General features: G+C 50.0%; 1 protein-coding gene across 7 annotated transcripts in view; it reads right to left on the bottom strand.

Annotated features, from left to right (window-relative positions):
- Positions 1 to 9,489: 9,489 nt before the first annotated feature.
- RPS6KA1 (ribosomal protein S6 kinase A1) overlaps positions 9,490 to 24,886 on the bottom strand; it is a 67,983-nt gene continuing 52,586 nt past the window's right edge. For 6 of the 7 annotated variants that reach the window (XM_063631429.1, XM_055261184.1, XM_063631430.1 and 3 more), the window contains 8 exons: positions 23,607 to 23,732; positions 23,324 to 23,413; positions 22,796 to 22,954; positions 12,901 to 13,062; positions 12,586 to 12,662; positions 12,219 to 12,336; positions 11,154 to 11,291; positions 9,490 to 10,436 (listed from right to left, as the gene is read on the bottom strand). In XM_063631429.1, coding sequence (XP_063487499.1) covers positions 10,314 to 10,436; positions 11,154 to 11,291; positions 12,219 to 12,336; positions 12,586 to 12,662; positions 12,901 to 13,062; positions 22,796 to 22,954; positions 23,324 to 23,413; positions 23,607 to 23,732 — 993 coding nt within the window. In that variant the 3' untranslated portion in view covers positions 9,490 to 10,313. The other variant, XM_063631431.1, reaches the window with a different exon arrangement.

Below are 24,886 nucleotides of genomic sequence, written 5' to 3' on the forward strand. Positions count from 1 at the left end.
GCCACCGCGCCTGGCCTATCTATGCATTTTATTGTATGTAAATTAAACCTTAGTATTGTTGATATAAATACACATGTGGAGCTCCCTCATGGTCTGTCAGCCTGCAGTTAGCAAGATAACCCCTTCTCCCTGAATCACGGGTGATTAACAACCCCAATCAGTTAATCTACAGGCAGCTCATCAGCACCCCCAGGAGGTGAGCTGGTAGCTCACACTCATCTCCCTGGCAGAGGCCCTCATTGTGACCCCAACCAATGACCATTCCCAGGCCTTGTGGAATGCTGATCTTGTTGGTCTCAGCCAACAGAAGGAACTTGACCCCTGAGAAGGCTCCTTTATCAAGACACAAAGTGGCCAACTTTGCAGTCAGAGACTTGGGGGTCAAACTCCAGCATCAGGCTTCCTTCAGCACTGTGTGACCTTGGCTAAATCGTTTAACCTCTCTGAAGTTCAATGCTCCAGAAAGTCAAGAAGCCAATTGCTCTCATTTTAGTATCTTCCGTGTCTGGAACATAAGTTTTTAATTTTTGTGTTTTTTAAATTTAATTTAATTTTTTTTTTTTTTGGATGCCTAGTCTCTGTCACCCAGGCTGAAGTGCAGTGGCGCAATCACAGCTCACTGCAGGGTCAACTTCTCTGACTCCAGGGATCCTCCCACCTCAGCTTTTCTCAGCTTTCCAAATAGCTGGGACCACAGTCACACCCCACCATGCCTGATTAATTTTTTTGTATTTTTGGTATAGAGAGGGTTTCACCATGTTTCCTAGGCTGTTCTCAAACTCCTGGGCTCAAGCAATCCACCTGCCTCGGCCTCCCAAAGTGTTGGGGTTACAGGTGTGAGCCACCGTGCCCAGCCTGGAACGTTAAGTCTACTGAAAGAACTATCGCACAGTGCTGTGGCAGGACTGCTGTTCTACATGCTTGAAAAGTAAAAGTGTTAGTTATCTGCTCCCCTGGATAAAATGTTTCTTACTGTTTAGGAGATCTTGAATTACTTTGAGAATCTGATGACAAACCCTGTACCCTCTCCTCCTGGGTAGATATACAGGTCATTTTACATATCTCCCCATGCCTGGGATGCCATGGGCCCTGAATTCGGATCTCTTAGTTCTGGAACATCTCACTTAGGCCTGAAGGTTCTATCAAGCATTCTTGCAATTCAGCCATCATTCATTCTGGATCGGATTCCTGCCAGAGCCTTTATTCTCATTGTTTCTTTTTATCTCCTCCATAACTCTCTGATGATGGTCTGCAGATGAGGCAAATAAGATTAGGCCAAGTGACTTACCCAAGATCATATAGTTAGTGATGGCTGCTGTTGAGATTTGACCTCATTTGTGTCTTCTGATTCCAACCCCCACTCACAGAAGCCCACAAAGGACCCAGTAGCTGAAAAGCTTCCTAACAACTGCAGGAACGACTTTGCCCAAGTCCAGGTCTGGAAAGAAGATTCTGCAACGGATGAGTGACCCCAGGCCCATCCTAAGTGCAGGCCTCATGCCCAACTCCGACATGTGTCATCACCCCTCGGTTTCTCAACTCAGCCCACAGCAGGCGGGGGTGGTGGGGAGCAGAAGAAGGGAAAAGAAACAGAGGAAATTATAAAAAGAAGTCTCAGACTGAGTCATAAACATGAGTTATAACTCAGAGAGAGGTTCTGGAAAGAGAGTAAAGGTCATAATGAAAGGGCTCCCTCTTTTCATGGGCAAGGATGCTTAAATGAGCTGACCTGTCCAGGTTCTGGATATGATTCCTTCTACTTAAACCGGCGGGAAGGCCGGGCGTGTTGGCTCTGACCTGTAATCGCAGCGTTTTGGGAGGCTGAGGCAGGAGGATCAGTTGAGCCCAGGAGTTCAAGATCAGTCCGAGCAACATGGTGAGAACCCATCTCTACAAAAAAAAAATAATAATAAAATAAAAATTAGCCAGGCATGTTGGTCCATGCCTGTGGGTCTAAGCTGCTGAGGAGGCTGAAGTGGGAGGATTGGTTGAAACTGGGAGGTCGAGGTTACAGTGAGCCATGATCATACCACTGCACTCCAGCCTAGGGGACAAGGCAGAGTAAGACTCTGTCTCTAAAAAATAAATAAATAAATAATATGAGTAAATCAAGGTAGAGAGATTGAATGGCTTGCCCCAAGACCCACAAGCAAGTGGTCAAAGTTGGATTGTAAGCCAAGACTGTTTGTCCCTCAAGAAAAAAAGTTAAATAACAAATCCAGGACAGCCTAACCCCAGGTCTGCACTTAACCACACTACTCTAGCCTGCTTCCCATGTCCTCATGTTGTTTGCTTATAACTGAGCAGCTCCGTACACACTTCACACGCTCTCTCCTCTTTATTTTATTATTTTATTTATTTATGTATTTATTTTTTCTGAGACGGAGTTTCGCTCTTGTTGCCCAGACTGGAGTGCGGTGGCACGATCTTGGCTCACTGCAACCTCTGCCTCCCAGGTTCAAGCGATTCTCCTGCCTCAGCCTCCCAAGAAACTGGGTTTACAGGCATTTGCCACCACGCCCAGCTAATTTTGTATTTTTAGTAGAGACGGGGTTTCACCATGTTGGCCAGGCTGGTTTCGAACCCCTGACCACAGGTGATCCGCCCGCCTTGGCCTCCCAAAGTGCTGGGATTAGAGGCGCGAGCCACCGCGCCCGGCTATTATTTTATTTTTTTATTTTGAGACAGAGTCTCACTCTGTCACCCAGGCTGGAGTGCAGTGGCACGATCTCAGCTCACTGCTGTCTCTGCCTCTCAGGTTCAAGTGATTCTCATGTCTCAGCCTCCCAAGTAGCTGGGATTACAGGCACTTGCCACCATGCCTAGCTAATTATTTATTTATTCATTTATTTATTTTTTGTATTTTTAGAATAGATGGGGTTTCGCCATGTTGGCCAGGCTGGTCTCAAACTCCTGGCCTCAAATGATCCGCCATCCTCAGCCTCCCAAAGTACTGGGAATACAGGCATGAGCCACCATGTCCGGCCAACATTTTCTCATTTAATGCTCACTATCGCCCTGTTTGACAGTTGAAATGTCAGAATAGTGAAGTAACTTGCCCAAGGTCACACGGCAGGTCAGCATTAGGGCTGGGGTATGATCTCAGGACTGTCTAGCTCTGCCTGTTCCCATTACCTACTGCTGCCTTCACAGATGAGTGGGGCAGGAGCTGAGGCGGGAGGGAAAAGGTGGGGACCACTGCAAAGGCCCTGGGGAATGATGGCCCACGAGGGCCTCCTGCTCACTTCTCAGGGTCTTTCCCTCTCCTTGGCATAGCCTTATACCACTCCTTTGCCTGCCGCCTGCAGCTACCTCCACGGGGAGTGGGGTGGTGCTCGTGTAGATCTCTCTCCTGCTTCTGTTGAATCATTGCTTCCTTGGGTCCCCAGGAGTTAATGGGAACCCCCGACAAGAAGTGGAAGCTACTCAGAAGCCCTCAGTTCAAAGTGGAGGAACTTTCCAACTGTGTGGGGGACTGCCTTGTGATGTGGTGGATTCTCCATCACTGGTGGTATTTGAACAGAAAGTGGAAACCATCTGTGGGAGATTCCTATAGTGGGTGGAGGGTGAGTCTAGGCCTTTAGAGCCCTTCTGACTGTGAGATTTTATGAGTCACTGCGGGAAGATATGTAGCCTGTGCACCAGGGTTGGTTGAATAGTAGGACACACATGAGCTTGGAGCCAGATAGGCCTGGGTTCAAAACCTGGCTGAACCACTTCCTTGCTTGGGGATTGTGGGCAAGTGTCCTCCCTTAGCCTCGGTTTCCTTGTTATAAAATGGAAATTGTAGGCTGAGTGCAGTGGCTCACGCCTATAATCCCAGCACTTTGGGAGGCTGAGGCAGGGGGATCACGAGGTCAGGAGTTCAAGACCAGCCTGGCCAACATAGTGAAACCCCGTCTCTACTAAAAATAGAAAAATTAGCCGGACATGGTGGTGTGCACCTGTAGTCCCAGCTACTGGGGAGGCTGAGGCAGGAGAATCATTTGAATCCAGGAGGCGGAGGTTGCAGTGACCCGAGACTGTCCCATTGCACTCCAGCCTAGTGACCAAGCAAGACTCCATCTCAAAAAATAAATAAATAAATAATGGAAATTGTAATACCTCCCTCATTACATTGCTTTGCATATTAGGGATCATGTGTATACTCTGCCTGGTTAAAGAAGGAGCTGAAGACCTTGTGCCTACCGTAGCCAATGAACAAATGACCAATCATGGGTCGGTGCGTTCTTTGTGGCCTTTCATTACAGGGTGAGTGAGTGAATTAAATCCATGTGTTAACCAAGGTGCTAACTGATTGAATTATTTAACATATGTAGGAAACCATCCTTTTCTCTATGGGGGCCTGTCTCTGAAATAATCATGGAAAACATGATACGTAAGTGGGTAAAATGCAAAAAATCCTCAGGGATTTTGATGTCTGCATCAACTGAGAATCTGAGTCTCTGACCCAAAGGGGACATGTGAGATCATCTAAACAGTTCCCTATGGGAAGAGGAATCTCCTCTAAGACCTCAACACGTCATTAGTGCACTGCGTGTGCAGCACAGGTGATGGGAACTCTCTACCTTCTGAGAATGTCTGTAGGAAACTCCCCAAATTCCCCATCTTGTTTTTTACAGCTTGCCAGCTGGGAAATAGAACTTTCCAACTGTGCCCTCTAATTGACACCGGACCCCAATGTTATGGGAACTTTATGATCACCTGGCTGGCTGAGGGGAAGGGTGGTCACCAGACAGATCTGTGGAACATGCGACTAGGTCTTGGGCATTTTCAGAAGCAGAGAGGCTGGACAGCACACCGGTGAAGTGTGAGTTTCAGAAACATAGAGATCTTGATTTGAGTCCTGCTCTGCCTCTTAGCTGGGTCCTCTGGCAAGTCATTTAATTTCCAATCCTCAATTTTCTTGTGTGTGAAATTATCACATCTCCCTCATAATGAGGATCAAATGGAAATAAAGTAAGGGAAGCACTTGGTGCCCAGCACTCCCGTCACGAGCATTTGATTGATAGATGGGAGCCACTATTTTATGGGAGGGAACATTCTGCAGGGTGAGTGCTCAGGGGTTGTTATCTGGGCATTAAAGGGAAGAGTGGCCAGCCTGGGCAACATAGCGAGAACCCGTTTCTACAAAATAAAATAAAATAAATTAGCCAGGTATGGTGGCGCACACCTGTAGTCCCAGCTTGTTAGGCTGAGGTGGGAGGATCACTTGAGCCTGTAAAGCAGAGGTTGCAGCAAGCTTGGGTGACAGAACAAGACTCTCAAAAAAAAGGAAGAGTGACTGTGGAACTTGGGGACATGAGGATTGATCATTTGTTTTCCCAAGCTGGGTTATTGCTATTAGTGTTTTTTTTTACTTATTTAAAATATTTCCTGGGAGCATAGATTCAAGTTGCCTTGAATATACACTCTCATTAGTGGGTTTAAAAACATTTTTACTTTTTATTTCTTTAAATAGAAACAGGATCTTGGGTCTCACTACATTGCCCAGGATGGTCACAAACTCCTGGCCTCAAACGACTCTCCTGCTTTGGCCTCCCAAAGTGCTCGGACTATAAGCGTGATCCACCATGCCCAGCCTATTAGTGGGTTTTGTCCAGGCAGTCAGCAGTCAGAGAGGAAAGTTCCTACTGGAGGTGCTGGTGGCTGGGAACTGCGTTTCTGGAGTCCGGTGAGTCCCTGGGGGGCTGTCCCAACCTGTGAAAACTATAATAAGCCTAATTGCAAAGCTTTTTACCTTCCTAAACACATTCATATTCACACACTCATTTGATCTTCAGGTGATGCTGTGAGGTGGGCAACAATTATCCCCATTCAGCAAGTGCGGCAACTGAAGCCCACAGAGGTGAAATGTTAGGATTTCGAGGTTTGGCTGCTGAGAAACCTATGGACTCCCACCCCACCCACCCATCCACCACCATTTCCTGGTTCTTGAATCTTCCTTCTGGTGCCCGGAGCAAGACACTAACTGCTCAATGCCTCAGAGCACCAGCTTCCCTTCCACCCCAGATGCCTGTCAGGCTCCAGCTCTATGCTTCCCCCAGCACCATCAAGTCTGCTCTCGTTCACTCACCCATTCAACAAACACTAGCTGAGGACCAAAAAGCTGTGTGCCAGGTGCGCAGGATATGGAATGAACAAAGCACAGCCCACACCCTCAGGTTCACAGACTAGTGGGGAGAAAACACATCATCAGCTGTTTCCAAAAGTGTGGTATACACAGAAATGGGGCACGGAGCGGGGTCTGGGGACCCCAAAGGTCACCAAACACAGTTTGGGGTGTCCTAGTTGGCTCCCCGGAGGTGTCATTTGAATATTCCTAAAGGATGGGAAATTAGCGGGGCACATGTGGCAGCAGAATCCAGTGGAGGCAGGAGCATGGCAGGTTTGGGTCTTGTGAGCAGTTTGGGGACAAGTTACAGAGCTGACACTGGGATCTTGGTGGGGGCCAGATCACACAGGGCACTGAATTCAAGCGAGGATGCCTCAGCTCTATCTTGTAGACAGTGAGGAGTCACTTCAGGGCAGATGCTGGGTCAGATTTGTGATTGTAAATGGAGGGTGTTGGGGACACAAAAGTCTGGAGAGATTTAGTAGGCTACTGGAAGAACAAAAATATGAGAAGGGCAGGGAGGATGGAGAGGAGGGGATGGATCCTCTAAATATTTAGGAAACAGAATTGATGGTGCCAGGATGCAGAAGTGGGGGGAAGGAGGCAGGGTGGTGCTCAGGATTCCAGCTGGGTGATGGGGTCCAGGGGAGACAACCCTGGGTGATGGGTGGGACAGGAAATGTTGGTTCCAAGACGGGGAAACCAAGTCTCCAAGAAGTGAAACACACAGGACATGGATTGGGGCTAAGTACCACGTAAGTGTCACAGGTTGCACAGGAGGGCTTCTGAGCCCATGGGGCCCAAACAGCACCCTCCTTGCTCCTGTGGGGAGGCTGCCGGGCTTAGAATCTGTACACTTAGGCCAGCCCCGAAACTTAGCTGCTGTTTTCAGAATCTCCTTCCATCATAACAGGACTTATTCACCTCTAAGGCCCTGGCTTTCTAAAATCTGTAAAGTGAGGAGGCTGAGAAGTAATGGAAACGAAGGCCTGGTTCATAAGGCTTGGAATCTTGCCAGACTGGGGGTGGGGGGGTCCTCTGGCTGTCATCCCTGAGTGTCCCTTGCTGGTGCTCCAGGGCTCAGCACAGGCATCCCCCCACCCCCTCGTCTTTGTTCAGTCCCTAGAACAGCACTTCTCAAACTTTAATATGCACAGAAATCACATGTAGACCTTGTTATAAGATAGATTCCTATTAACCAGGTCTGGGGACAGGCCTGAGATTCAGCACTTCTACCCAGCTCCCAGATGATGCCAATGCTACTGGTACGTGCACCACACTCTCAGAAGCCCCGTCTCTTGGCTTTGCAAACTTTCTCCAAGCTGATGACTTCCAAATTTATCTTTACAGTCCAGATCTCTCCCTAGAACTTCAACGTCTAATTACAACTCTTATTTGACATCTCCATTTGGATATTTTTATTTTTATTTATTTACTTATTTTTTGAGATGGAGTCTCGCTCTGTCGCCCAGGCTGGAGTGCAGTGGTGCGATCTCGGCTCACTGCAAGCTCCACCTCCTGGGTTCACGCTATTCTCCTTCCTCAGCCTCCTGAGTAGCTGGGATTACAGGTGCCCACCACTAGGCCCGGCTAATTTTTTCTATTTTTGGTAGAGATGGGGTTTCACCATGTTAGCCAGGATTGTCTCAATCTCCTGACCTCCTGATCCGCCCGCCTCGGCCTCCCAAAGTGCTGGGATTACAGGCGTGAGCCACCGCGCCCGGTCTAATTTTGTATTTCTTTTAGTAGAGACAGGGCTTCTCCATGTTGGTCAAGCTGGTCTTGAACTCTCAACTTCAGGTGATCCACCTGCCTTGGCCTCCCAAAGTGCTGGGATTACAGGTGTGAGCCACCATGCCTGGCCATTTGGATATTTAAAAGTTACCTCCCACAGAGCTCTAAAAATTTTTCTCAAACCTATTTCTCTCCAATGCTTCTCCTAAAACTCTTTCCCCCCAAATCTAGAAGATATCCTTGAATCTCCTGTTTCCCTTATCCTCTGCATGCAAACTGCCAGCAAGTGCTGTCTACTTTACCTCCAAAGCATATCCTGACCCCATCCACTCCATCCCAATCTCCACTCCACCACCCTAGTCCAAGCCACCTCATCTCTTGCTACTGCAGTAGCCACCGACCTGGTCACCCTGCTTCCCTGCTGCCTCCCCACCTCACTGCCCAAATTCTCTACAGAGCAGTCAGAGTGATCTTTTATTTTTTTGAGACAGTCTCGCTCTGTCGCCTGGCTGGAGTGCAGTGGTGCGATCGCAGCTCACTGCAACCTCTGCCTCCCAGGTTCAAGCAATTCTCATGCCGCAGCCTTGAGAGCTGATGGGACTACAGGCATGTGCCACCGCACCCAGCTAATTTTCGTATTTTTAGTAGAGAGAGTTTCGCCATGTTGGCCAGGCTGGTCTTGAACTCCTGACCTCAAGTGATCTGCCTGCCTCGGCCTCCCAAAGTGGTGGGATAACAGGTGTGAACCACTGCATCTGGCCCAGAGTGATCTTTTAAAAATGTGAATCAAACCATGATCAAATCGTGTCACTTTCCTGCTCAAATTATTTTAGGAGCTTGCACCTCACTCAGAATTAAACGCACGCCTAATCCTGGCCTACAGTGCCTAGCACAGCTGGCCTCTGCCTCCTTTCCAGCCTCATCTTGGGCAAACGCCTGGCTCTGGGGTCACAGCTACATCAGCCTCCTCTCATCCCTGAGCACACTGAGCCCGTTTCCCCCTCATGGCCTTTGTCCTGACTGCCCTCTGCCTGCCAGTCTTGGCTGACCCCTTTGCACCATTCAGATCTCAGCTCCTGGGTTACCTCCCCAGAATGGCCTTCCCTGATCACCCAATTTCTCACCCCAGTTTAATTCTACATGTGTCTTATCAGTAGCTGACCATGGCTTGTTAAGTGTCCGTTTCCCCTACTGGGAGGTAAGACCCCTGGACAGAATGACCTTGTTCTTTACCTGGTTCATCAGCATCCAGAACAGGGCCAGAATGAGTGCTCAGAAAATACTGCATGAGAAAATGTCATTCCCCAACTTGAGCCTGTTTCCCCATCTATAAAACAGGGATAATATAGAGCATCTACCTCACAGGGTTAAGATTAAATGAGATATTCATGTGAGGCCCAGGCATAGTGCCTGGCACTTGGTCACCAGTGGCTAATAATACTGTTATCAATACCACAATGGAATCCCCTGGCAGGAACGCGTGGGCCAGGCCAGCGGGATTCCCACACACTCCCCAGATGACCTGGTTCCAAGCAGCTGGGCTAACTGGCCCTGGCCCATTTTCTGTCACTGCCAATGTCTTCAACATCCAATAGCACAGAGAGGGTAAATTCAGGGATGAAGAGTGGAGGAGAGCGTGCTTCAACTCAACAGTTTATTAGAAAGGCCATGGACAGACGAACCCTGAGTAACCAGCTGAAGAAGAAATGAAAAAAGCCCCTGTCCCTCATGGCCCGCCCACTGGCCTCCTGTGAACTCTGTCCTGTTGCCAACCCCAAATGAAGTCAGCCAAAAAGTGCTTTCCACATCCGCTCTCTGGGGCTGCCCAGCCTGACCGCAGGGGATCCACTGGCAGAGCCGAGGTGGATGCTGGTGCCTGAAGCTGGAAGCCAGCAGGGCATGAGTCCCCTCCTGTAGCAGGAAGTGGTTCTAGAACTCCCAGCAGAACAGAACGGAAAAGGAGCTGATTGGGGATAGAATGAGTTCTGCTAAACAGCCAGAGGCTCTGAGAGAGGTGACACTGGACTGTCTCGGAGGTGTGTGCAGATGGCTACAGATGGCCAGTCGTGGGGGTCCCCAGGGTGGGATCCCAAAGCTGCTCTAAAGAGTCTCAGAGAGCCCCAACGTGACTCAGTTCCCCTCCTGGGGCTGCAATGGCTGTTTCTGCTCCCAGAAAGGCAAATGGATCTTGTAAAAATCCATGGTGGTCGATGCCATTTTTTCCATAAAAAAGAGTTTATACAGTGAATCGCTTTCCACCAGCAGAGCCTGAGCAGAGAAGAGTCCATCCTGGGGAAGGAGAAGGCACTTCTCACACCCTCACTAGGGGTGTTCTGAGCTGGCGGCTTCCCCGGCCCCCCGGGTTCCAGCTCCCTCTGGCCCTGTGGCTCCGGCTTGCCCCCTCTGGGAAGCATGCTGCCTCCGTCAAGCTAGCACCGCCCTGTGGCCTGAATGTCCTGGTGCCTCACAGGGTAGTGGATGGCAACTTTCTCACTCGCCGCTGGGCCAGGATGGATGACTCAATGGGCTTCAGCTGGGGGGTGGGCTTGGAGCTGTTGAGTGCGGAGTACGTGGCAGCCATGGCTCCCTGAAAGAGAATGGGGGAGGTCAGGTCACAATGGTGGGAGATGTAGCAGGGAGGGGATGCATGCCCCAAGGGTAGGCCAGCCCCTCTCAGTGTTCCACAGCCCACTGTTTTTTGTTTTGTTTTTGTTTTTGTTTTTTTTTGAGATAGAGTCTCACTCTGTCACCCAGGCTGGAGCGCAGTGGCACAATCTTGGCTCACAGCAACCTCCGCCCCCAGGGTTCAAGTGATTCTCCTGTCTCAGCCTCCCAAATGGCTGGGATTACAGGCACCTGCTACCATGCCTGGCTAATTTTTGTATTTTTAGTAGAGATGGGGTTTCACCATCTTGGTCAGGCTGGTCTTGAACTCCTGACCTTGTGATCCACCCACCTCGGCCTCCCAAAATGCTGGGATTACAGGTGTGAGCCACCGCGCCCAGCCTAGCCCACTGTTAATCCAGCCTCAGTGGTCCTTTATGGTCATGGGTCCTGCCTCCCCCATCAGACTGGAGGATTCAGAGGTCAGCAGCTGTGTCTTCCAGAGGACTGGGGGCTTTGAGTGCACCGTGACACTGTAGCGTGTTAGGCTCCCTGACGGCAGGGCTGTGTCTTCTTCTCCTATGTTCCACCTCATGGTGCTTGGTACAGACATGGCATTGCCTGGCTCTTTCACAAGTCCCTGACCATGCCACCTTGGGCTGACCCCCCCAGATGCCCAGCAGCCCAAGGGTGGCCATACCTTCACAAGCTGTAGGTCCTGGTGGGACAGCTGGCTTTGGGGAAGCTTGTCTTTCTGGGTGACCCATGGATGCTGCAGAACCTGCTTAGCTGTGAGGCGCTGGTGGGGATCCACGTGTAGCATCTTGGACACCAGGTCCTGGGGACACAGTGGGCAAGGGGGTGGTGGGAGGGCTGTAGGGGAGCAGGCCCCTGATGGGGCACAGGAGGGCAACCATCTCCTGCTAGCTCCCGCCTGAACCCTTGCAGCAGCCCCTGGGATCCGTTCTCCACTCTGCTCCAGGGCTCCCCGCACACAGCCAAGGTTCCTGTCGCTGGGCCTTCGCTGCTCTAGGCCCTTCGTCCTGGAACACCTTTCCATTTCTCCTTTGCCTTCAAAAAGCCATGTGGGAAGGTGGGAAAAGCCTCAGGTTTGGGGTCAGACAGATTCAGGTTCAAAACCCGCCTTTTGCACTCATCAAGTGAGTGCCCTGGGCAAGTTCCTTCAACTCTCTGAGCCTCAGTTTCCCTGCTGAGAAATAGGAATAACCACTCCCTGCCTCACAGGTTGATGTGAGGTGGCCGTACATAGAGGGTTCAACTCTGTCTGGCATACGGGTTCCCAGTAACCAAAAACTGTTCCTAATACTGAAAGCTCACATGCTACTTCCTCCGAGGAGGCTCTGTTAGGCATGGCCAGTTGCTCTGTTCTGTGTCTCCACGGTCCACACCCCTGGCCAAGAGCGTCCACCTATCTGTGCCTCCAGGCATGTCTGCCCCTTGTGTGCAAACCTGTATCCCTCACTACACTAGGTTTCCACAAGGCCGGGACTGTGATGATGCAGCCCTCGGTGCCCCCACAGGGTCCAGAATGAGAAGCGCCAATGAATGATCACCAGGTTACCCCAACAAGGTGCGGAGGTGGTGGTGGTCTGCCTGGGAATCTTCCACTTGGACAAATACAGCAACAGGGATTTGTGGAACATCCATTTGGAGAAATGAGGCTGTTCATGAACTGCTGAAAAGCCCTGGGATGGGACCCTGCCTCCCTCCTCCAAATAAGCCCACGCAGGCCGTACAGACTCACCTTGGCTGTCTCTGAAACTGTGTTCCAATTTCCCCCACTGAGGGTAAACTTCCCACTGCCAATCCGGGTTAGGATTTCCTCTGGTGTGTCACTGGGACCGTTGGCAAATGGGGTGTATCTGCAGAAAAGCCCGTACGGTCTAGGTGCAGACTCTGGCCTCCATACCGGGGCTGGGGCTGCGGTGGGAGACTCTGTCTCCCCCTCAGATGGGGTACTCCCAAGGTAGAGCTCCCGGAGGCAGGAGCATGTCTCTATTTCCAGACCATTCTGGGGCAGGGCTGGCTGAGCCATTCCTATCAGACAAGCACCACTCAGCCCAAATGCTAGGGCTGCAGGAGTGGGGAAGGGTCCAGGCCAGGGCACTCACCCTGCCAGCATGGTGTAAAGCAGAATGCCCAGGCTCCAGATGTCGCAGCCTTCATCGTAGCCCTGGCGCTTCAGCACCTGGCAACAGGGCAGGGGAGGTGGTCAGTCTGGGGGGGCGGTAGAAAGTCGCCACAGATGTTTCCTGTTACTCCCCTCAAGGGCAGGACAAGGGTCCCAGGCACCTGCTAGATCTTCCTTTGCCAGCTGGGCCAAGGTCACAGAGACTGGAGTCCTGGCTAATGTGGGGCCTCTGGGAGTGGGCACAAAGCCTCCAATTCCCCCTCACTCTTACAGCTGAGGAGGCTGGGCCACTCACCTCGGGCGCCACGAAGTTGGCCGTGTAGCAAGGTGTCATGAGGAGCCCATTCTCAGCCCGCAACTGTTTGGCAAAACCAAAGTCACAGATGCGCAGGCACTCGGGATTCCCGGACTCATCCACATACAGGATGTTGCTGGGCTTCAGGTCCCTGTGCACAACCTAGGGGCAGGGGGCTGGGTCAGTTCTCAGTGTGGGGAGGCAGCTAGTGGCCCAGGTCAGCTGCCAGGGATTAGGAAGTTACACAGACAGGGTGCAGAGGGACGGGTGCATGGACCTGGCATCCGAGAGAAGGGGAAGGGGCTGAAATGAGGGTCTTACTGCTGCTGCTACTGACTCCGTGTAGGTGTCTACAGGTAGCCCTAAGTTAACCTGTCCAAAACTGAACTCTCAATTCTCCCCTAAAACCTACTCATCACATAATCTTACCTTGTGGCAACTCCATCCTTCCTGTTACTTAGGTCAAAATCTTAAAAGTCATTTCTTTTTTTTTTTGAGATGGAGTCTCCCTCTGTCGCCCAGGCTGGAGTGCAGTGGCACGATCTCAGCTCACTGCAGCCTCTGCCTCCTGGGTTCAAGCGTTTCTCCTGCCTCAGCCTCCCAAGTAGCTGGGATTACAGGCACCCGCCGCCATGCCTGGCTGATTTTTGTATTTTTAGTAGAGATGGGGTTTCACCATGTTGGTCAGGCTGGTCTCAAACTCCTGACCTCAAGTGATCTGCCCGCCTCGGCCTCCCAAAGTGCTGGGATTACAGGCGTGAGCCACCACGCCCGGCCCTATTTTCCTTACCTTTAAAATCAAAGAATACACTGCTTTACTTTTATCTGTAGCATTTCCCACTACTTAACATAATATTTAATTTGTTTTCTGAGTCTGCCCATTGGAATGTAAGCTCTCTGAGTGTTTTGCTCACTGCTGTATCCCAGCACTTAAACTAGCTCCTAGTACATGGCAGGTATTCAATAAATATCTGTTGAATGAATGGATGAATGACACTGCTGAGGCCATAAGCAAACGGCTTTCCTCTGGGCCCTGTTTGCTCATCTGTAACTTGAGGGGGCTGAACCACCCCACATTTCATTCTTCTCCTCCCCACACTCTGTAAGGCTTTTTTGTTTTGTTTCGTTTTGAGACAGGGTCTGTGTTGCCCAGGCTGGAGTACAGCAGCATGATTCATGGCTCACTGCAGCCTCAATCTCTGAGCTCGAGTGATCCTCCCACCTCAACCTTGCAAGTAGCTGAGACTAGAGGCATGTGCCACCACACCCAGCTAGTTTTTAAAACATTTTTTGCAGAGACGGGGTCTCGCTATGTTGCCCAGGCTGCTCTTGAATCCCTGGACTCAAGTGATCCTCTTGCCTGGGCCTCTCAAAGTGCTGGGATCAAAGGTGTGAGTAACTGTGCCTGGCCTGTACAGTTCCATTCATAGTCAATCCTCTAACTATCAATTACCAATACCTCTCAGATCTCTAACCCTAGTCCAGAACTTTCCTGAGTCTTGGCTCATAAATCCAACTGCCTACCATACAGCAACCACTGGATGTTCCACAGAGCCTCAAACTCAACACATCCCACACTAAACTCCTCATGTTCTCATCTTCCTGCTCCTCCTCCCCTAAGCTAATGGAACCTCCCTGGGCATTGTCAAAAAACCTTCAAAGGCTCCCTACCTGCAAGATAAAGCCTAAAGTCCCTACCCTAACATGGGAGGCACAGCCATCATTTGTTCCAGCGTCACTGTCCATTGCATCCCTCAGATGCCCTGAGCTCAGGCCACCAGGGGCTCCTTCGGTAACGATCATAACCCTATGTCTGTGGAATGCCCGTTTACCTTCAGCAACCAGTGCAGGGCCTAGCACAGAGCAAATGCTAAGTGAACTTTGTGCAATGAATGAACAAATCACACCTCTGAAACACAGAGACAGACACCTTGCAGTTTAGATTAGCAGAGTTTTGAAGGTTAGTTGGTTTTATTCAGATAGTCTTTTCATAGTCTCAGTTGCTCTCCAAGCCCTCCAGCAATGCCCGTGGAGCCTGTGGAGAAGGTAGACATGGCCCAGCACAGTCCACCTCCATAGGGAGAAGAGTGCCAGGTAGATGAGGGGGAAAGGGCCACACTGTTAGGGTGGCCCCAGCAACGCACTGTATCCAAGCCTCAGAGAAAGTCCCGTGGGCTCTCTCCTTCAAACAAATTGTATGCCCACAGCACAAGGCCAGGCCCCCAGGAATGTGGACTCTTCCTAGAGGTCAGGGATGCTCAGCTTGGTTGAGGACACCAACTATCCTGCACAAGTGAACTCCCAGTTTACAAAGAACGTTACCAGTCATGATCTCACTGGAGCCACCTACTGCACTTCGGTGGGTGGACACGAATTATTAGCTCCATTTTACAGAGGAGAAAACCGAGGCTCTGAGAGGACAATTTTCTTCTTTTTTTTTGAGATGGAGTCTCGCCAGCGGCACAATCTTGGCTCACTGCAACCTCCGTCTCCCAGGTTCAAGCAATTCTCATGTCTCAGCTTCCCGGGTAGCTGGAATTACAGGTGTGCGCCACCATGCCTGGCTAATTTTTGTATTATAGAGACAGAGTTTCACCCTGTTGGCTAGGCTGGTTTTAAACTCTGGCCTCAAGTGATCTTCCCACCTTGGCCTCCCAAAGTGCTGGGATTACAGGCGTGAGCCACTACGCCTGGCCTGAGAGGACAATTGACTTACATGTAGGTTAGAGGCAGAGGCAAGACCAGAACCCAGTTCTAACCTTAATTCCATAGTCTTTCCAGTTTAGTATGGCACACATGACACTACTGGGACACAGGGATATGGAAGTTGACCTTTTTTTTTTTAATTTATTTTTTTGAGACGGAGTTTCGCTTTTGTTGCCCAGGCTGGAGTGCAATGGTGCGATCTCGGCTCAGTGCAACCTCTGCCTCCCAGGCTCAAGCAATTCTCCTGCCTCAGCCTCCTGAGGAGCTGGGATTACAGGTGTCTGCTACCACGCCCAGCTAATTCTTTGTATTTTTAGTAGAGATGAGGTTTCATCATGTTGGCCAGGCTGGTCTCCAACTCCTGACCTCAGGCAATTCACCTGCCTCAGCCTCCCACAGTGCTGGGATTACAGGCGTGAGCCACCACGCCCGGCTCAAGTTGTTGATCTTTTTTCTTACCCTAATACAACATAGAGAAACTACAAATTCCTATAGGAAACTCTCACCACTGCCAGTGGCAGAATAGTAGGGATGGTGAGTCGGGGAGGGGAAGTACAGCTTTAAAAAGCCCCACAGGTGATTCTGATACCTGACCCTCAGGAGCGTACGTGGGGGGAGGAAAAGTATAGTCTCACATCTCACTGTATGGAAAATCACAACAGGCTGGGCAAGTAATGAGTGAAGCCAGGCAGAGTGGGAACCTCCAAGCAGTCCACAGAGGACAGCGGCTACCTGGCTCCAGCTGACAGCTGCTACGTAGCAACTCGGCCCCAGTGGTTTTAAAAGCAGCCAAATTACCAAACCTTACTAAACCATACCTCAAATCAAAAAACACCCCTTATATCTTGCAGGCCAAACAAAATATAGGTGTAGGCCAAAATGCAGGCACTGGAGCAATATGACCTCCAGGAGAGTTGGGATTCCAGTCACAGGAAGGAGTCGGGCAGGCCAGGGTGTGAATCCTGGCTTTACCATCCACTCATAGCTGTGTGGTTTTGGGCATGACATTTAACATCTCTAGCCCTCAGTTTCCTCACTTGTAAAATGGGGCTGATAATAGTATTCAACCCCAGGCTTATAGAGAAGGATGGGAATATTTAGCAAAGGGCTTGGGAAATGACGGACATCACAGTAACCCCAGAACTGCCTTGGACTGAACTCCTCTATCATGCTAGATGTTAAGACACAGTGACGGCTTGGGAAGAAGCACTAGTGACCAGGCCGGGCATGGTGGCTCATGCCTGTAATCCCAGCACTTTGGGAGGCCGAGGAGGGCAGATCACAAGGTTGGGAGTTCGGGACCAGCCTGACCAACATGGAGAAACCCCGTCTCTACTAAAAATACAAAAGTTAGCCGGGCGTGGTGGCATGCACCTGTAGTCCCAGCCACTCGAGAGGCTGAGGCAGGAGAATTGCCTAAACCTGGGAGGCGGAGGTTGCAGTGAGCCAAGACCGCGCCATTGCACTCCAGCCTGGGTGACAGAGCTAGACTCTGCCTCAAAAACAAACAAACAACAACAACAACAAAACCTAGAGACCAGATGCCATTCAAAGCAGCACAGGCTCTGGGCTGGGTGCAGTGGCTCACACCCGTAAATCTCAGCAGTTTGGGAGGCTGAGGTGGGAGAATTGCTTGAGCCCAGGAGTTTGAGGCCAGCCTGGGCAACATGGTAAGACCCTGTCTCTACAAAAAAAAATTTAAAAATTAGCCAGGTGTGGTGGCACGCTTGTAGTCCTAGCTATGCGGGGTGCAGGTTGCCGAGGAGGGAGGATCACTTGAGCCTGGGAGGTCAAGGCTGCAGTGAGCCATGATCATGCCACTGTACTCCAGCTGGGGTGACAGAGTGAGACTCTGTCTCAAAAAAAAAAAAAAAAGAAGAGTTAATATGTAAAGTGCAGAGAACCCCGCCTGGCCTGTGGAAAGTGGCACGTGGCGTTAGCTGCCATTAGCAGCAGTGGCAGTGGCATCTTCAGGAGCAGCATGAGAGGATGTGCATTTAGGCACCTGTGACCAGCCAAAAAGAGGCGAAGTTGTTCTAAGTGACTCATGTGGTTAAAGGGAGAAGCCCTCTCTATTGTAGAGTCCACAAGCTTATAGAAACAACGTAGAGGGGGCCTGGCGACTTAAGAAGACTCCATATATTAAATAATGAACTCCTGCCACATAAGATGCAAAGGAAAGACAACCAATTTTTAAAAATGGACAAAAGACTTGAAGAGGCATTTCATAAAAGAGGCTGTCCAAATGGCAATAAACATATAAAGAGGTCCTCAACTTCATTAAACATCAGAAAAATGCAAATTAAAACTACAATGAGCCGGGCGCAGTGGTTCATGCCCATAATCCCAGCACTTTGGAAGGATGAGGTGGATGGATCACCTGGGGTCAGGAGTTCGGGAACAGCTTAGCCAACATGGTGAAACCTTGTCTCTACTAAAAATACAAAAAAATTAGTTGGGTGCGGTGGGTGCACGCCTGTAATCCCAGCTCCTCAGGAGGCTGAGGTAGGAGAATCACTTGAACCCAGGAGGTAGAGGAGGTTGCAGTGAGCCGAGATCGCACCACTGCACTCCAGCCTGGGCGATAGAGTGAGACTCTGTCTCAAAAAAAAAAAAAAAAAGCTACAGTGAGATACCACTCCACACCCACCAGAATGGCAATGATTGAAGAGATTAAAAATACCAACTGTTGGCAAGTACCAGAACTCTCACATACTTCTGTTGGGAGTGTAAATTAGCAAAAGCACTCTGGAAAACTGTTTGGCAATATCTGCTAAAGACGAACACACAAACACTCTGACTCAGCAATTCCATTGCTAGGTGTACAATCAACAGATAGAACGTCACAACAGCATTATTTGTAATAGTCAAAAATCTAGTAACTATCTGGTGTCTATTAACAGGAGAATGGACAATTATACATACAGTAGAGTTGTATACAGCAATAAAATGAATGAACAGCAGCCACAAAACAATGTGGATGGATCTCAAAGACAACACTGAATGGCAGAAGCCAGATACAAAAGAGAAAGTTTGTATGAAATTCAAAAACGGGGCCGCGCCTGTAATCCCAGCACTTTGGGAGGCCGAGACCGGTGGATCGCTTGAGGTCAGGAGTTCGAGACCAATCTGGCCAACATGGTGAAATCCTGCCTCTACTAAAAACACAAAAATTAGCTGGATGTGGTGGCGGGTGCCTGTAATCCCAGCTACTTGGGAGGCTGAGACAGGAGAATTGCTTGAACCTGGGAGGCAGAGGTTGCAGTGAGCCAAGATCATGCCATTGCACTCCAGCCTGGGCAAGAAGAGCAAAACCCCGTCTTAAAAAAAAAAAAAAAAAAGAAAAGAAAAAAATAAATTCAAAAATGGGCAAAATGAACCTACTAGAATTTAGCTTAGGATGGTTATCCTCAGGTGGGGGGGCTCCAGGGGAACTGGAAATGCTTTGTTTATTGAGCTGGTACTGGTTACACAGGTGTATTCACTTTTTGAAAATTGATTAACTTGTCCGTTATGATTTGTGCACTCCTCAGTGTTCATGCAATGCTTCAAGACAAAGATAATATTCAAACAAACAGGGGTCCCAGTGGACCCTGCTCCCTGCTCATCCCCTTCCCATCCCTCAGCTCCTGTGAGACTCCCAGCTTACAGACCATAGCTACTGCTAACGACAAACCAACCCAGGGTATCCCCTCCAAATATCTCAACAAGAAGAGCTTCCCATTCCTCATCATCTGCCCCGGTATTAGCAAAGAGCCAGAAACTTTGGAGACACGTACACTCCTAGCTTCAGGAAGGGGACGACTTCCTCCAACAACATCCTCACCAAGTGGTTATCTATACTTGGAGCTTTGCACATCCCTAGTGGAAGAGGCTCACTGCCTCTGGAGGCAGCTCCCCTCTTCAGAAAGTTCCTCCTTACTTTGAGCTTCAGGTGACCCATGGGTACACTGGCTTGCCTGTCTTCTAAACCTTTTTAAGTTTAACAAGTACACACTTAAGAACAAAACAGAAAAAAGGAAACACATTTACTCTCTGACCTGTTTAAATATTAGTCTATTGCACTGGCATTTCAAAAACCAAAGCCACTTCAAACATGACAATTAAAAGCACAGCGGGTAACCAAATTGGAGCTTTGGTTAAGAGGTAAAGTTCTTTTTTATGGAATTTCCCCTAAAAAATTAGACATAATCAGGCATCACCACTTTCATGCAAGATTCTGAAAGGATGAAACCATTAGATGAGGATCTTTACAATAAAGAGATCAGACAGTTACCACCTGCTATGGTTAAAGGTGGGCAGCGTGGCCGGGCGCAGTGGCTCATGCCTGTAATCCTAGCTCTTTGGGAGGCCGAGGTGGACAGATCACAAGGTCAGGAGATTGAAACCATCCTGGCTAACACAGTGAAACCCCGTCTCTACTAAAAATACAAAAAATTAGCTGGGTGTGGCGGCATGCACCTGTAGTCCCAGCTACTCGGGAGGCTGAGGCAGGAGAATGGCGTGAACCCGGGAGGTGGAGCTTGCAGTGAGCTGAGATCGTGCAACTGTACTCCAGCCTGGGTGATAGAGCGAGACTCCGTCTCAAAAATAAATAAATAAATAAAATAAAATTAAAAAAGGTGGGCAGCGTGACACTGTGCACTCGTGGATGTGATGCACTGTGAAGTGTACCTCCATAGATTGGATGACCTTGGCCTTCTTTTTTTTTATTTTTATTTTTTATTTGAGACAGGGTTTTGCTCTGTCATCCAGACTGGAGTGCAGTGGTGTGATTTCAGCTCACTGCAACCTCTGCCTCCCAGGTTCAAGTGATTCTCATTCCTCAGCCACCAGAGTAGCTGGGATTACAGGCATGGGCCACCATGCCCGGCTAATTTTTGTATTTTTGGTAGAGATGGGGTTTCACCATGTTGGCCAAGCTGGTCTTGAACTCCTGGCCTCAAGTGATCTGCCCACCTTGGCTTCCCAAAGTGCTGGGATTACAGGCATGAGCCACCATGCTCGGCCCAACCTTAGCCATCTGAACTTCATTTCCATCCCCCGCAAAAAGCTGAGGCTAATAATGATGTTAGAGCAACTTGAGGTTTACAGGAAATATAGACAATGGAGAGATAATGTAAATGATCCAGGAGGCAGCCGACAGACAAATTCAGAATGTGGACATTCCACAGAACGCATATACAATATGTCGGTGGCATAAAAAAGGGAGGTCTAATTGTGGAGGTGACATGGGTGTACACATTTAACAAAATTCATCAAAATGTACCCTTGAAATCTACTGTATGCAAAATTTCCTCCAGTTTTTAAAAAAAAGAAAAGAGGCTGGGTAAGGTGGCTTAGGCCTGTAATCCCAGCACTTTGGGAGGCCGAGGTGGGCAAATCACTTGAGCTCAGGAGTTCAAGACCAGCCTGGGCAACAAGACAAAACCCCATCTCTACAAAAAATACAAAATTAGCCAGGTGTGGTGGTGTGTGCCTGTGGTCCCCGCTATTTGGGAAGCTGAACTGGGAGGATCACTTGAGCCCAAGGAGGTCAAGGCTGCAGTGAACTGCGATTGTGTCACTGCATTCCAGCCTGGGCAACAGAGTAAGACCCTGTCTCAGAAAAAAAGGGGAGAGATTTACCAACTGGATGAAATGTGTGGAACTTACAGGTATTCTAATTTCAATAAACCAGTCAAAAAAGACATTTTTGAAAGGACAATAGGGGGCCGGGTGTGGTGGCTCACACCTGTAATCCCAGCACTTTGGGAGGCCGAGGTGGGCGGATCACCTGGGGTCAGGAGTTTGAAAGACCAGCCGGGCCAACATGGTGAAACCCCGTCCCTACTAAAAATACAAAAAAATTAGCCAGGCGTGGTGACAGGCGCCTCTAATCCCAGCTACTCAGGAGGCTGAGGCAGGAGAGCCACTTGAACCCGGGAGGCAGAGGTTGCAGTGAGCCAAGATTATGCCACTGCACTCCAGCCTGGGCAACAAGAGCAAGACTCCATCTCCAAAAAAAAAGGGAAAATAGGGGAAATGTGTCTATGGACTGGGTACTATGTGAAAACAAGTTAACAACCTCATACACCAAGAGCTGGCAAGACCTGGACTCAGCCAGCTGGATTCATAGCCTGCATTCTTAACCCCCATGTTGTCTGATCAGATGCAGCCTAAAACATTATCTCATGCAGACAGAAGCTAATGCTACTGTTCTGGGCTTTACTCCACTGTAATGAACTTTCCTGCCTCACCATCATCCAGTGCTTCCCCGCCTTGTGCAGTAATAAAGGCCAAACTCTGCCATTTGCACCTACACCTCTTCTGCAGTCCCTGCTACGTTTCCAGCAGAATTCCCTCCTGAATCCATTTCCTCTCCCTTAGCAACTGAACCCACAGTCAAATTCACCTCCCTGAAGCCTTGCAGCTCCCCCACGGTGACCCTGCCGCTTCCCAGCTCAAAAGCCACTCCCCACCTAAATTCTTCAGTCTGAAATTCTTCCATTCTTCCCTGGCTATGTGGTATTGAGCAAATGAACTTTCATCTCTGAGCTCCGGTCTTCTTACCTGTGAAGTGGGGCCAGTAACAGCATCTATCTCAGAGTTGTTGTGAAAATCAATTGAGATAACGTAAGGAAACTTTATCTTATTTATGTATTTATTTATTAGATAGAGTTTCGCTCTGTTGCCCAGGCTGCAGTGCAATGGCGTGATCTTGGCTCACTGCAACCTCCACCTCCCGGGTTCAAGCCATTCTCCTGCCTCAGCCTCCCAAGTAGCTGAGATTACAGGTGCCTGCCACCACACCTGGCTAATTTTTTTGTATTTTAGTAGAGACAGGGTTTCACCATGTTGGCCAGGCTGGTGTCAAACTCCTGACCTCAAGTGATCCACCCGCCTTGGCCTCCCAAGTTGCTGGGATTACAGGCGTGAGCCACCATGCCTGGCCTGGAAACTTCATCTTATGCTAAACCTTATCATGGTGCCTGGCACACAGTAGATACTGAATAACTTTCCATACCTTCCCTTTCACAATTGGCCACCTCTCCCTCCCTCCTTTGCACGCATCCACCCACCCAGCCCTAGTGTCCCCTCAGTGTGGCTAGCTGGAGGCTGCCATTCCTGGGTCAGCATGTGGTTCATGTTCTCTGCTGATGATATGACCCTTGGCATCCCCCTACTGCCTCCCCGAATCCAGACTCACCCCCTGTGAGTGCAGATACTCCACAGTTTTGCCGATGGTGTGCAGGACAAAGCTGGCCTCCCGCTCTGAGAAGAACTTCTGCCGCAAGATCTTGTCCAGCAGCTCCCCACCCCGCATCAGCTCTGTCACCAGGTACACGTGTTTGCCATCATCATACACCTGCCGAAGACCTCACCATCAGGCTCTTCTCCCCAGTGTCAGGCCTGGGCCCCCTGGTCAGCAGCGCCCCAGAGCAGGGAAGAATGACATGAGCCTTAGGCAGGTGTTCTGCTTGCTCTTCAGTGGCCCTGCCCTCCCCAAAAGGAGGATGCTGACACTGGTCCCCTGATATGCAAGAAGGTCCTCAAAATGTCTGAGTCTGAAGGAGGGGCCCTTGGGGTATGGGCAGACTGAAAGGACCAAGGGACCTCCTTCCCCTCCACATGACCACTGGAAAGAGGATGAGAAGTCAAAGGAATGGCAACCCTGAGACAAATCCGAAGAGTCGAGTTCCTAGTCCCCACCCCAGTCTTAAGGACCCCCACTCACATCTTTCAGAGTGATGATGTTGGGGTGCTGGCCGTACCGCAGAAGAATCTCAATCTCTTCTGAAGGATCCCGCTTGCTCTTATCAATGACCTGAAGAAAGGGGGTGCATGTGGCAGTGTCAGGATGACAGGGTCCAGGGTCCTTCCCGGCCACGGAGCAGGCCAGGAGGTCTCGGCCACACACCTTTCATACATCTGCAGAGCTCAGGCACCACCCCTCCCCACCAGACGGGGACCTGCCCCCAGCCTGGCAGCCTTGGCCGAGACGTGGTCAGGAGGCCCACCTTGACAGCATACTCCATGTTGGTGGCCTTGTGGATACAGCGCTTGCACTCAGAGTAGGAGCCCACACCAATCGTCTCCTTTACCACGTAGCCGTCGCTAAAAACCAGGTTCTTCCCATGGAGTTGCTGTAGAAGACCAAAAATTGTGGCTGACCCCTGGCTCCAGAGTGCTAGGGGTCATCCCCCAGCACCCAAGGTCTTGGCTCAGTAGAGACAGCACCAGGAAAGGGCCAGGAGACTTGGGGTAGGGTGTTGACCATGTGACCGCAGTTGACAGCCTGCCCCTCTCTGGGCCTCAGTTTTCTACTCTATATAATGGGCATACTCGCTGGCTCCCAGCCTGCCTAGACTGCAGCCTGTGGTCAGAGGGCAGTGTAGGGAGTGGGCAACAGGGTCACACACACATGGAGAGGACTTTAGTTCTGAAAAGCCTGGGCAGGCCTGGGGGGGGATGCAGGAGCCCTGAGCTGAGTTCCAGCTATGCCACTAAGTATGGCTTTGAGTGACCAGCCTCCCTTTCTGGGGTGTCACAGCTCAACTCATGGGGTGTCTCAAGGTTCTGGGACATTAGCCACAGCAATGCTGAATGGTGCTTAGTGTGTGCTGTGTGCCAGGCACTATTCTAAGCACTTTCATCAGGTGACTGCATGCCCCATGGCCAGCTGGCTTGCGCGTGCGGTCTTTGCATCCAGTCGGATTTAATATTTGTCCTGGATTAAGATGTCCCAGTTTGGAAAATAAATTACATAGTCACCTTAACTTTATTTTTTATTTATTTTTTGAGACAGAGTCTTGCGCTGTTGCACAGGCTGGAGTGCAGTGGTGCGTTCTCAGCTCACTGCAACCTCTGCCTCCCAAGTAGCTGGGACTATAGGCACACGCCAACACGCCCAGCTGAGTTTTGTATTTTTAGAGACCAGGTTTTGCCATGTTGGCCAGATGGGTCTGTTTAAATTCCTGGCCTCAAGCAATCCACCCTCCTTGGCCTCCCAAAGTGCTGGGATTACAGGCATGAGCCACCGTGCCCAGCCCACATTAACTTTATACATCTTAACTCTAATAATCCTCATAACAGCTCTGTGGAGGAGGCTTCTATCATTTCCCCCATTTACAGATGAGGAAACTGAGGCACGAGGAAGGGAGTATCTCATCCAAAGTCCATTATCTGGTCGGGTGCTCATGTCTGTAATCTCAGCACTTTGGGAGGCTAAGATGGACGGATCACTTGAGGTCAGGAGTTTGACACCAGCCTAGCCAACATAGTAAAACCCCATCTCTAC

The sequence above is a fragment of the Symphalangus syndactylus genome, chromosome 22, assembly GCF_028878055.3.
Source record: "Symphalangus syndactylus isolate Jambi chromosome 22, NHGRI_mSymSyn1-v2.1_pri, whole genome shotgun sequence".
NCBI lineage: Eukaryota > Metazoa > Chordata > Mammalia > Primates > Hylobatidae > Symphalangus > Symphalangus syndactylus.